The sequence below is a fragment of the Somniosus microcephalus genome, chromosome 15 (assembly GCF_052327205.1).
Source record: "Somniosus microcephalus isolate GS21.2 chromosome 15, FLI_Smic_1.0, whole genome shotgun sequence".
Classification (NCBI taxonomy): Eukaryota; Metazoa; Chordata; class Chondrichthyes; order Squaliformes; family Somniosidae; genus Somniosus; species Somniosus microcephalus.
This window is the reverse complement of record NC_141001.1, coordinates 101,329,522-101,342,702: the sequence shown is the minus strand read 5'-3', so window position 1 is coordinate 101,342,702 and position 13,181 is coordinate 101,329,522. Positions and strand designations below refer to the sequence as shown.

Genomic DNA, 13,181 nt, shown 5'->3' with positions numbered 1-13,181 from the left:
CCTATTTGACCCCGAGCCGAGCTTCCGACCCCATTTCCTCGCCAGCACCAAGACCGCCGACCTCCCTGCCTCAGCCCATCTGCAGCTGAAACCCTCATTCATGCCTTTGATACCTCCAGGCTCCACAAGTCCAATGTTCACCTGGCCGGCCTCCCCGCCTTCCACCTCTGTAAACTTTGAGTTCATCCAAAACTCTGCTGCTCGTCTCCTGACGCGCACCAAGCCCAATTCTCCCATCACATCTGTGCTCGCTGACCTACATTGGCTCCCAGTCCCTCCATGGCCTCACCCCTCTCTATCTCTGTAACCTCCTCCAGCCCTACAACCCTCAGAGAACTCTGCGCTCCTCCAATTCGGACATCTTGCGCATCCCCGATTTTAATCGCTCCTACCACTGCCGGCCCTGCCTTCAGCTGCCTCGGCCCCAAGCTCTGCAATTCCCTCCCTAAACCTCTCCGCCTCTCTACCTCTGTCTCCTCCTCTAAAGATAAGGGGTAAGCCATTTAGGACAGAGATGAGGCGGAATCTCTTCACCCAAAGAGTGGTGAACCTGTGGAATTCTCTACCACAGAAGGCAGTAGAGGCCAATTCATTAAATATATTCAAGAAGGAGTTAGATATATTTCTTAAGGCTAAAGAGATCAAGGGACATGGGGAGAAAGCAGGGACAGTGTACTGAGTTTGGATGATCAGCCATGATCTCATTGAATGGCGGAGCAGGCTCGAGGGGCCGAATGGCCTACTCCTGCTCCTATCTTCTATGTTTCTATGTAAGACACTCCTTAAAACCTACCTCCTTGACCTGTCCTAACATCTCGTGTGGCTTGGTGTCAAATTTTGTTTGCCAACTCTCTGGTGAAGCACCTTGGGAAGTTTTACTGCATTAAAGGTGCTATATAAATGCAAGTTGTTGTTCAATAAATCCTGCTGTGATCTCACTTAAAATATGCTGTGGCAACTTACAATCTGAGGAACTAACAGACCTCTTACAAGTACAGTCATAGACCTACTGTGGTGTACTCCTAGAAATAGTGTGGGGTTGCTTTTTTAAAAAAAATTAAAAAGTCTGAATCCACAGAAAGTCAGCCGTATCAACAGGATCAAAGATTGCAACTAAAAAACGAGACATTTTGAAATGGACACGCAATGCTCACCTCTCATCCACATTGGCTGATCCCAGAACCAACGATCCTCCAGGTTTCCCGGAAGTCCATAAACTCAACTGAGCAAAGAGGTAGGCAAGGACCATGCGGATTCTAGCCTTGAGAGGACAAACATCGGGAAAGAAAATTCCAGGATCTACAGCTTCATTCATGAAACACTCTTACCGAAGGATTTTAAAACGAAGTCCCAAACTTAGGATCGAGGCACGTCATTTAGTATAAAGCCCGGCCCCTCATGATTACAGGGCAGCAGACAGTGCTGCAACAACAAAGCTGCCTTCTTGAGGCAGTGGTCAACACCATCAGCCCCAGAGCTGTCTGATACAATGGCCCTCAATTTGCGGTCGGAGGCTTCCCGCGGGAAAATGTCTCCGATCCAGAAATAAAATCCACTCTTACCTGGTGGTCCGGGAGGTACGGAGACTCACGCTCCTGGGCCTGTCCGGGTACCCGCGGGTAGAGGCCCACGTATCCCAGGGACTCGGGCGGTTCACAAGCGCCCCTGGGATCACGTGGGCCGGCCCAACGAATGACAGAAGGGAAATCCCCATTCATACTTATGGGGATTCCGTGAAACCCTATAAGTAAAATGGGAATACCCCCGAAAAATACATCTACACATCAAATAAATAAAAACCATTACATATTTAAAATTAATTAAAATGGCATCTAATTCAATATTTAAAACAAAAAAATGTTTACGTTATAAAGGGGCTAAAAATAAACTTATATATTTAAACACCTGTGAAATAAGGCAAGTTATTGATAACATTTTATTTTTCTGTTTTTTAAAACTCTTACGCTTTTACCAGGTGTAAGAATTTCACGGGTATTCGCTGGGCAAATAGCCCAACTCTCTGCCCGCGGATTCCCTTTTCCCGGGGATGCGGAAGATCTGATCGCGAGTTCCGGGTTTTAGCGCATACCTAAACCTGGAACTTGCGTGGCCCTGACGGGCGCGTACACACCCGTAGGGGCCGCAAAATACAGCCCATTAATTTGCCAGTTAACCATGCAACAAGTTTCCATCGGCGAAGTACGCCAGCTACAAGAGTGATAAAGGAGCTCTTACCAGCTCATCCCACAGAAAGGATAAGATGTGAACAGACTGGATTCTAGCCATTTGGCAGAATGAGAATGTATACGCACAAACATCGGAAAAAAGGAAATCATGAAACAAATTAAATTCAAACAGCTGGTCTCAAACCAGACCACAAGGAGGCAGGTGTGCAATTAGACGTTGTGAGCTATTGTTGCATTAGTGCTTTCATTGAAGCGCAAAGCTTCTGCAAGAATCGTCTTATGCATATAATCAATACAGTTAAAGAAGGAGCCCAATCAACAGGACTTCTTGCAAACATTAAACAGTCTAAGAGGTTAATTTGGATGTCCTTTATTCCACCTATTATTGTCAATTTATTTAAAAAAAAATTTTAAAGGCCTATTTTAACATGGAGTGTGATGTCGCCATCTGGGAAAGGTTACTGAGGGCAGCAGTTTAAAAGAGCCAAATTAACAGTACTAAGTATTCATTAACTCAGTGGGTTCACTAAGCTGGTCATTTCAACTGTGTACACAGTGCTGTAAACCAAACAATGGTGGAAAAATACTACAGTACATGAATCCCAACTATGTTTGGGGGGATACCAGTTCTCTTCAAAACAGATTTCAAAATTTGCACATATTATATTGGTCATTTAATCTCTCCTGCCTTCCACCGTATCACAGACCTTCCCTTTTGTTCTTTCCTCTCCGCCCCACCTTTCCCTGCCTCTGTACTTGCTTAAGACTTGTTGTAACTTTTTCCACTTCTGACAAAAAGTCATCGACCTGAAAAGTTAACTGGGGTTTCCCTCTCCACAGATGCTGCCTGACCTGCCGAGTATTTCCAGCACTTTCCATTCTTATTTCACATTGGGTATATATGGATCAGTGTGCGACTGCCATATGATCCTACATTTTTTTTATTCGTTCATGGGATATGGGCGTCGCTGGTAAGGCCAGCATTTATTGCCCATCCCTAATTGCCCTCAAGAAGGTGGTGGGGAGCCGCATTCTTGAACCGCTGCAGTCCGTGCGGTGAAGGTACTCCCACAGTGCTGTTAGGGAGGGAGTTCCAGGATTTTGACCCAGCGACGATGAAGGAACAGCGATATACTTCCAAGTCAGGATGGTGTGAGACTTGGAGGGGAACTTGGAGGTGGTGGTGTTCCCATGCACCTGCTGCCCTTGTCCTTCTAGGTGGTATTGGTCTCAGGTTTGGGAAGTGCTGCCGAAAGAGCCTTGACGAGTTGCTGCAATGCATCTTGTAGATGGTACACACTGCAGCCACGGTACGCCAGTGGTGGAGGGAGTGAATGTTTAAGGTGGTGAACGGGGTGCCAATCAAGGTGGTAGATGGGGTGCCTACATGCAACATGACTCTTTCATTTACAGGTGTGTGAGAGCTTAGCATGGCCCCATATTCACCTGGCATGTATACCTCGCAGGTGAAAATAACATTTGAAAGGAACCATGTAGTCTATGTACCTGCACATTCTGTAGGGCTAAGTTCTCTCTTCTGCAACCTCCATGCACTGCGAACTGTGGAGATTTGCCAGTTACCAAAGTGAAAATTCCAATCACAGCCTTCACTGCCAGATCAATGTTCAAGTTTATGTGGTTACTGAAAAAAAATTGAAAAATATTAAGATACCCTGCAACAGAACACAACGCACCATCAGTAATCTACAGCAGAGTTTCCCTCAAGAATGCTTCTTGCTATCGCAGTCATTTCAACAAGCTGTAAATCATTTTTTTCCTGATCTACTTCATATCCTTATGGTCAGAGCAGTCTGTGCGCACTTATTTATGCCATGTGGGTTGCTATGGCATCTTTTCTTTCCTGCGAAGATTTGTGGGGTAAATCCCACTTGCACACTGCAAAGCAAACATGACACAGGAACAGAGTAACACAGCAACAGGAGTAGGCCATTCAGCCCCTCAAGCCTGTCGCCCCATTCAATTAGATCACGGCTGATCTGTACCGCAATTCCATTTACCCACCTTGGATCCAAATCCCTTTATACCCTTAGTTCATTAAAAAAATCTGTCGATCTCGGTCTTGAAAATTTCATTGACCCAGTATAGACAGCCTTTTTAGGGAGAGTTCTAGATTTCCACTACCTTATGTGTGAAAAAATGCTTCCTGCTTTCACACCGAAATAGCTTAGCTCTAATTTTTAAGAATAATGCCCCCTTGTTCTGGATTCCCCCCACCAGAAGAAATAGTTTCTTTGCATCTACCCTACTGAATTCCTTTATAATCGTAAACACCTCGATTGGATCATCCCTCACCATTCTAAGCTCAAGGGAATACAAGCCAAGTTTATGCAACCTGTCCTTACAATTTAACCCTTGAAGTCCTAGTATCATTCTGGTGAATGACGGGGAGCAGAATTTTTGAGCGCAAGAGTATATGGTCTTATTGAGATGGTGAGGTCGCCATCCCAGCTATTTTAGAGTGGAGTTGGAAAAGGGTTCATTTAAACATTTTAATTTACTTTGGGTGCTTAATGCTTGAAAAAAGTTGCATCCCACCTGCGCAATGCTCATTGTGCAATGTGTGATCCAGCAGTATATCATGAATCAGTAGTATTTAGGAGGCCGGAAATGGCCTTGCACGGTTTGACATTATCTGACATGGGTGCAGTCCTGCCCTGGTCAGGACATGATTTCAAATTCAGGGAGATGCTTATAAAAAAATATAAACAAAAGTTAACTTGCCAGAGCAGTATGAAGGATAGTTTTCTGTTAATAGAGTTCCCCTATTCCAGATTGAATCAAAGAACAAGGGTGGGTGATCATTTCTGCATTGTTTTCCCCATTTACAAAAGATGACCATAGGAGCGACAAGGCTTTACTGTACTTGTACACACATCATAAATTAGCACAAGGATGAAAAAGGACAGCAATAAAGCCCATTCTTATTAAAGTAATGAAATGATCATCAGAAGCAGGCTTCATATTGGGGTTGCCAACCCTCCAGTATTGCCCCGGAGTCTCCAGGAATTAAAGACTAATCTCCAGGGGGGGAAAAATGGTGAATTTTTCATTTCCGTTCATACTGGAGAAAGATAAAAAGAAAAAACACTTTGACTGGGCGGGGCAAGTGGAAGCGGGAGGTCACGTGAGGACACCTCCAGGAATATGTCCAACCAGAGTTGGCAACCCTACTTCATATACATTCGTTTTTCAGGTTATAACTCAGCCACGATTGCTGCTTTGAACTACTGCGGTCACATTTTAATCAAGTATAAAGTAGTTTCCCCTAGTGGGGGTATCTAGAACTAAGGGGCATAGTTTCAGAATAAGGGGTCGCCCATTTAAGACATAGAAACATAGAAGATAGGAGCAGGAGTAGGCCATTCAGCCCCTCGAGCCTGCTCCGCCATTCAATGAGATCATGGCTGATCATCCAAATTCAGTACCCGGTCCCTGCTTTCTCCCCATATCCCTTGATCCCCTTAGCCTTAAGAAATATATCTAAATCCTTCTTGAATATATTTAATGAATTGGCCTCTACTGCCTTCTGTGGTAGAGAATTCCACAGGTTCACCACTCTCTGGGTGAAGAAATTCCTCCTCATCTCAGTCCTAAATGGCTTACCCCTTATCTTTAGACTGTGACCCCTGGTTCTGGACTCCCCCGCCATCAGGAACATCCTTCCTACATCTAATCTGTCTAGTCCTGTTAGAATTTTATAAGTTTCAATGAGATCCCCTCTCATTCTTCTAAACTCCAGCGAGTATAAGCCCAATTGACCCAACTCTCCTCATACGTCATTCCTGCCATCCCAGGTATCAGTCTGGTAAATCTTCACTGCACGCCCTCCATGGCAAGAACATCCTTCCTCAGATAAGGTGACCAAAACTGCACACAATACTCAAGGGGTGGTCTCACCAAGGTCCTGTACAACTGCAGCAAGACATCCTTGTTCCTGTACTCGAATCCTCTCGCTACGAAGGCCAACATACCATTTGCCTTCTTAAACCCCTGCTGCACCTGCATGCTTACCTTCAGCAACTGGTGCACAAGGACACCCAGGTCTCATTGCACTTCCCCTTTTCCCAATCTATTGCCGTTCAGATAATAATCTGTCTTCCTGTTTTTGACACCAAAGTGGATAACCTCGCATTTATCCACATTATACTGCATCTGCCACACATCTGCCCAATTACCCAACCTGTCCAAATCATACTGGAGTTTCTCGGCATCCTCCTCACAGCACACGCCCACCCAGCTTTGTGTCATCTGCAAACTTGGAGATATTACATCTAGTTCCCTCGTCTAGATCATTAATATATATTGTGAATAGCTGGGGTCCTAGCACCGATCCCTGTGGTACCCCACTAGTCACAGCCTGCCACTCGGAAAAAGACGTGTTTATTCCAACTCTTTGCTACCTGTCTGCCAACCAGTTCTCTATCCAAGTCAGTACCTTGCCCCCAATCCCTTGTGCTTTAACTTTACACGCTAATCTCTTATGCGGGACCTTATTGAAAGCCTTCTGAAAGTCCAAATACACCACATCCACTGGTTCTCCCTTATCTATTCTACCAGTTACATCCTCAAAAATTTCCAGTAGATTAGTCAAGCACGAATTACCTTTTGTGAATCCATGTTGACTTTGTCCGATCCTGTCACTGTTTTCCAAGTGCTCTGCTATTACATCTTTTATAATGGACTCTAGCATTTTTCCCACTACCGATGTCAGGCTTACCGGTCTATAATTCCCCGTTTTCTCTCTACCACCTTTTTTGAATAGTGGGGTAACATTAGCTACCCTCCAATCCATGGGAACTGTTCCAGAGTCTATAGAATTTTGGAAGATGACCAGCAATGCATCTATTATTTCTAGGGCCACTTCCTTAAGTACCCTAGGATGTAGATTTTCAAGCCCGGGGGATTTATCGGCCTTCAATCCCGTCAATTTCCCCAACACCGTTTCCCTACAAATACTGATTTCAATCAGTTCCTCCTTCTCATTAGACCCTATGTTCCCCGACATCTCTGGGAGATTATTTGTGTCCTCCTTTGTGAAGACAGAACCAAAGTATGTATTTAATTGTTCTGCCATTTCTTTGTTCCCCATTATAAATTCCCCTGATTCTGACTGCAAGGGACCTATGCTTGACTTCACCAATCTTTTTCTCTTCACATACCTATATAAGCTTTTACAGTCAGTTTTTATGTTCCCTGCAAGCTTACTCTCATACTCTATTTTCCCCCTCTTAATTAATCCCTTTGTCCTCCTTTGCTGAATCCTAAACTGCTCCCAATCCTCAGGTTTGCTGCTTTTTCTGGCCAATTTATATGTGCTCTCCTTGGATCTTATGCTATCCCTAATTTCCCTTGTTAGCCACGGTTGAGTCACCTTTTTTGTTTTATTTTTAATGCCAAGCATGGATGAACAAATTCTGTAGTTCAACCATTCGATCTTTAAATGTTTGCCATTGCCTATCCACCGTCAACCCTTTAAGTAACGTTCCCCAATCCATTCTACCCAACTCGCGCCTCATACCATCGTAGTTTCCTTTATTTAAATTCAGGACCCTAGTCTCTGAGTCAAATACTTCACTCTCCATCTTAATGAAGAATACTTCACTCTCCATCTTAAGACGGAGATGAGGAGGAATTTCTTCTCTCAGAGGGTCGTGAATCTTTGGAATTCTCTACCCCAGAGAGCTGTGGAGGCGGAGTCATTGAATATATTCAAGGCGGAGATTGACAGACATTTGAACTACAAGGGAGTCAAGGGGTATGGGGAGAGAGCGGGAAAGTGGAGTTGAGGCCAAGATTGGATCAGCCATGATCTTATTGAATGGCGGAGCAGGCTCGAGGGGCCGATTGGCCTACTCCTGTTTATGTTCTTATAACACAGTTTCAAACTGCTCTCCCAATAGAAGGTTGCCTATCTCCAAAATGGCTGCTCTTGCTAGTCCTTCCCAACACAGTGACCACACAGGAACTAAGTGTTGTATAGCTAATAATGATACAATTTACCCCAAAATCCTAGGATGAAAACGTCCCCCTAGCAACGTAGGCTGCTTATGTACGTTGAGAACAGAGTTATGGCTAAGTTGCACAACAAGGTTTCTGCATCAAAACCAGGCAGTCAACTGAAGACAAGAGAAAGGGAATCAGCCAAGACAGATCCACAGCAATTAAATGGGGAAGAGTATGCTTATGAAAGGAATTACTCCCTGCTGGATCGTACTTCCCTTTAACACAGCTGTGACTTAACACACTGACTGGAAGACTGAACCAAATTTCTTTTCAAAAGAACGCTATTTAATAATTCAACAATCAGGACAATTGGTCAGCAGAATCACAGGTGAAAATAACTTTTGAACAGTTAATGGGAAAAATGGTATCGACATTTTCTCTTCGAAACAGATTTTTAATTGATTTTTTGACAGATTTTAACATTATGACGCAATCTCAATAGTGACAGCCTCAATTCGTAGAACAAAAATAATAGAATGGTTACAGCATAGAAGGAGGCCATTCGGCCCGTCGAGCCTGTGCCGGCTCTCTGCAAGAGCATTTCAACTCGTCCCACTCCCCAGCCCATTCCCCGTAGCCCTGCAAAAATTCCTTCAGGTACTTATCCAATTCCCTTTTGAAAGCCACAATTGAATCTGCCTCCACCACCCCATCAGGCAGTGCATTCCAGAACCTAACCATACGCTGCGTAAAAAAGTTTTTTCTTATGTCACCTTTGGCTCTTCTACCAATCAGCTTAAATCTCTGTCCTCTGGTTCTCGACCATTCCACCAATGTGAACAGTTTCTCTCGATCTACTCTGTCCAGACCCCTCATGATTTTGAACACCTCTATCAAATCTCCTCTCAACCTTCGCTGCTCTAAGAAGAACAATCCCAGTTTCTCCAGCCTTTCTACATAAATGAAGTCCCTCATCCCTGGAACTGTGCTCGTAAATCTCTTCTGCACCCTCTCCAAGGCATTCACATCCTTCCTAAAGTGCATTGCCCAGAATTACACACAATACTCCAGTTGAGGTCGGACCAGTGTTTTATAAAGCTTCATCATAACTTTCTTGCTTTTGTACTCTATGCCTATGCCTCTATTTATGAAGCCCAGGATCCCGTATGCCTTTTCAACCGCTTTCTCAACCTGCCCTGTCACCTTAAATGATTTGTGCACATATACCCCCAGGTCTCTCTTTTCATGCACCCCCTTTAGAAATGTACCCTTTAGGTTATATTGCCTCTCCTCATTCTTCCTACCAATATATATCACTTCGCACTTTTCTGTGTTAAATTTCATCTGCCACGTGTCCGCCCATTCCACCAGCTTGTCTATGTCATCTTGAAATCTATCACTATCCTCCTCACTGTTCACTATACATCCAAGTCATTAATATATACCAAGAAAAGCAGTGGTCCTAGTACTGACCCCTGGGGAACACCACTGTATACATTCCTCCAGTCAGAAAAACAACCGTTCACCACTACTCTCTGTTTCCTGTCACTTAGCCAATTTCGTATCCATGCTGCCACTGTCCCTGTTACACCATGGGCTTCAACTTTGCTGGCTAGCCTATTATGTGGCACTTTATCAAACGCCTTTTGGAAGTACATGTACACCACATCAACCCTCTCTGTTACCTCCTCAAAAACACAATCAAGTCAGTTAAACATGATTTGCCTTTAACAAATCTGTGCTGGCTTTCCGTAATGAATCCACACTTGTCCAAGTGACTGTTAATTTTGTCTCAGATTATCGTTTCTAAAAGCTTCCCCACTACCGAGGTTAAACTGACTGGCCTGTAGTTGCTGGGTTTTTCCTTGCACCCTTTTTTGAACAAGGGTGTAATATTTGCAATTCTCCAGTCCTCTGCCACCACCCCCGTATCCAAGGTGGATTGGAAGATTCTGGCCAGTACCTCCACAATTTCCACCTTCACTTCCCTCAGCATCCTAGACTGCATCCCATCTGGTCCTGGTGACTTATCTACTTTTAAGTACAGCCAGCCTTTCCGGTACCTCCTCTATCAATTTTTATACCATCCAGTAGCTCAACCAGCTCCTCTTTCACTATGACTTTGGCAGCATCTTCTTCCTTGGTGAAGACAGATGCAAAGTACTCATTTAGTACCTCAGCCATGCCCTCTACTTCCATGTGTAGGTCTCCATTTTGGTCCATAATCGGCCCCACCCCTCCTCTCCTTACTACCCGTTTACTATTTATATGCCTATGGAAGACTTTTGGATTCCCTTTTACGCTGGCTGCCAATCTATTCTCATACTCTTTCTTTGCCCCTCTTATTTTCTTTTTCACTTCCCCTCTGAACTTTCTACATTCAGCCTGGTTCTCACTTGTATTCTCAACCTGACATCTGTCATACACGCCCTTTTTCTGCTTCATTTTACTCTCTCTCTTTCGTCATCCAGGGAGCTCTGGTTTTAGTTGCCCTACCTTTCCCCCCTCGTAGGACTGTACCTCAACTGTACCCGAACTATCTCCTCTTTAAAGGCAGCTCATTGTTCAATTACAGTTTTGCCTGCCAATCTTTGATTCCAATTCACCCACGCCAGATCGGTTCTCAACCCACTGAAATTTGCCTTCCTCCAATTAAGTATTTTTACTCTAGGTTGCTCCCTGTCCTTTTCCATAGCTAATCTAAACCTTATGATGCTATGATCACTGTTCCCTAAATGTTCCCCTACTGACACTTGCTCCACCTTATTCCCTAGAACCAGATCCAGCAATGCCTCCTTCCTTGTTGGGCTGGAAACGTACTGATCAAGAAAGTTCTCCTGAACACACTTGAGAAATTCTTCCCCCTCTCTGCCCTTTACACTATTACTATCCCAGTCTATATTATGATAGTTGAAGTTCCCTAGTATCACTACTCTATAGTTCTTGCACCTCTTTGTAATTTCCCTGTAAATTTGCTCCTCTATATCTTTCCCACTACTTGGTGGCTTATAGAATACACCTAGTAGTGTAATGGCACCTCTATTGTTCCTCATCTCTAATCAAATAGATTCTGTCCTTGACCCCTCCTCTCTCTCCAGCACTGTAATATTGTCCTTAATCAATACTGCCACCCCACCTCCTTTCTTTCCTTCCCTATCTTTCCTGAACACCTTCTATCCAGGAATATTTCGTACCCAATCCTGCCCTTTTTTGAACCAGGTCTCCGTTATCACTACGCCATCATATTCCCATGTGTCTATTTGCGCCTGCAGCTCACCAACCTTATTTACCATACTTCGTGCATTCACACACATGCACTTTAAACCTATCTGAGACCTTCTTGTATTCTCTCTTAGTCTGACCCCACCTAAAACCATACTATTTCTTACTCTAGTGCTGTCTCTCAATCCTTTGAGCACCTTGTTTCTCCATTCTAATGCTACATCCTGGTGCCCACCCCCCTGCCAAATTAGTTTAGACCCTCCCCAACAGCACTGGCAAACCCCACCGCGAGGATATTGGTCCCAGCTCTGTTGAGGTGCAACCCGTCCGACTTGCATAGATCCCACCTCCCCCAGAACCAGTCCCAATGTCGCAGGAAACTAAAGCCCTCCCTCCTGCACCAGCCACGCATTCATCTGCTCTATCCTCCTATTCCTATACTCACTAGCTTGTGGCACCAGGAGTAATCCAGAAATGACTACCTTTGAGGTCCTGCTTTTTAATCTCTTTCCTAGCTCCCTGAAATCTGCCTGCAGGACCTCATCCCTCTTTCTATCTATGTCGTTGATACCGATATGGACCACGACCTCTGGCTGTTCACCCTCCCCCCTCACAATGTTCTGCAGCCACTCAGTGATATCCTTGGCCTTGGTGCCAGGGAGGCAACATACCATCCTGGAATCACATCTGCGGCCACAGAAATGCCTGTCTGTTCCCCTAACTTGGCTCTGGCTGTACTCCCTGGAGGAACCATCGCCCTCACCTACCAGTTAGAGAGTGAGATGCACTCAGGGGACTCCTGCACTACCTGCCTGGTCCTCCTTGTCTGTCTGGTGGTCACCTATTCCCTTTCTCTGCCTGCACACTCTTATGCTGCGGGGTGATCATCTCTTGAAACGTGCGATCCACGTAGCTCTCAGCCTCACGAAACCCGGAGCTAGAGCTCCTCCAGCTGTCGACACTTCCTGCACACGTGGTTGTCCAGGACACGGGAAGCGTCCTGGAGTTCCCACATGGCACAAGATGTGCATTCCACTGGACTGAAGTGCCCTGTCACGCCTCTATTTAATAGATTATTAACCAACTTAACAGAAATAAACTCAAGGAGAATACCTCATCTGTTTCCAGTCTTGGAAATCACTGCCTAAGTGTCAAAACAACAACAACAACAACTTGTATTTATGTAGCACCTTTAACATAGTAAAACGTCCCAAGGCGCTTCACAGGAGCGTTATCAGATAAAAAAAACTCTGGAGAGAAGAATGAACCAATGCTTAAAATATGGCATTAAACATACACATTCTGTGCTTCCACTAATTGCTTACCTGCCAATTTGTTCCGCTAGCTCTTTGGCCCGATTGCAAGTGTCTCGTGAGGAGTTCTCACTAGCCATGTAGCAAGTGGTAAAGATGTGTCGACAGAATTCCCGTGGATCTTTGGGAATGTAATGAGGATCATTCACTATCCTCTGGGCATCTTCTATCACCTGCTGATCTGAACGCATATTATGGAAACTTTTGAGACCAAATTCACAAGCAATGTTTGTCAGCAGTTTGTGATCAACAAAACAGTATTCCGATCCACAATTCACAGTGAAAACTATTCCAACTCTTCTAAATATCCTCAGTTAATAACTAAATTACGACAAACTTCACACAGTGCAAGAATCTAACTTATCTACTTTTTAAAAAAAATGTGTATTGGGCACAGACCCGAGGAAAAATAAAAGAAAACATGGTCTCTGGTTATTTTATCTCCCATCCGCTGCTGAAACCCTCATCCATACCTTTGTTACCTCTAGAATTGACT

At 44.5% G+C, this 13,181-nt stretch overlaps 1 protein-coding gene across 1 annotated transcript in view; it reads right to left on the bottom strand.

The window, feature by feature from the left end:
• The window catches only part of nadsyn1 (NAD synthetase 1), a 76,904-nt gene that overhangs the window by 12,202 nt on the left and 51,521 nt on the right, over positions 1 to 13,181 (bottom strand). Inside the window, exons 14-16 of the mRNA XM_086008185.1 lie at positions 12,698 to 12,866; positions 3,693 to 3,828; positions 1,155 to 1,261 (exon numbers count right to left, since the gene is read on the bottom strand). Coding sequence (XP_085864311.1) covers positions 1,155 to 1,261; positions 3,693 to 3,828; positions 12,698 to 12,866 — 412 coding nt within the window. The remainder of the gene's footprint in view (positions 1 to 1,154; positions 1,262 to 3,692; positions 3,829 to 12,697; positions 12,867 to 13,181) is intronic.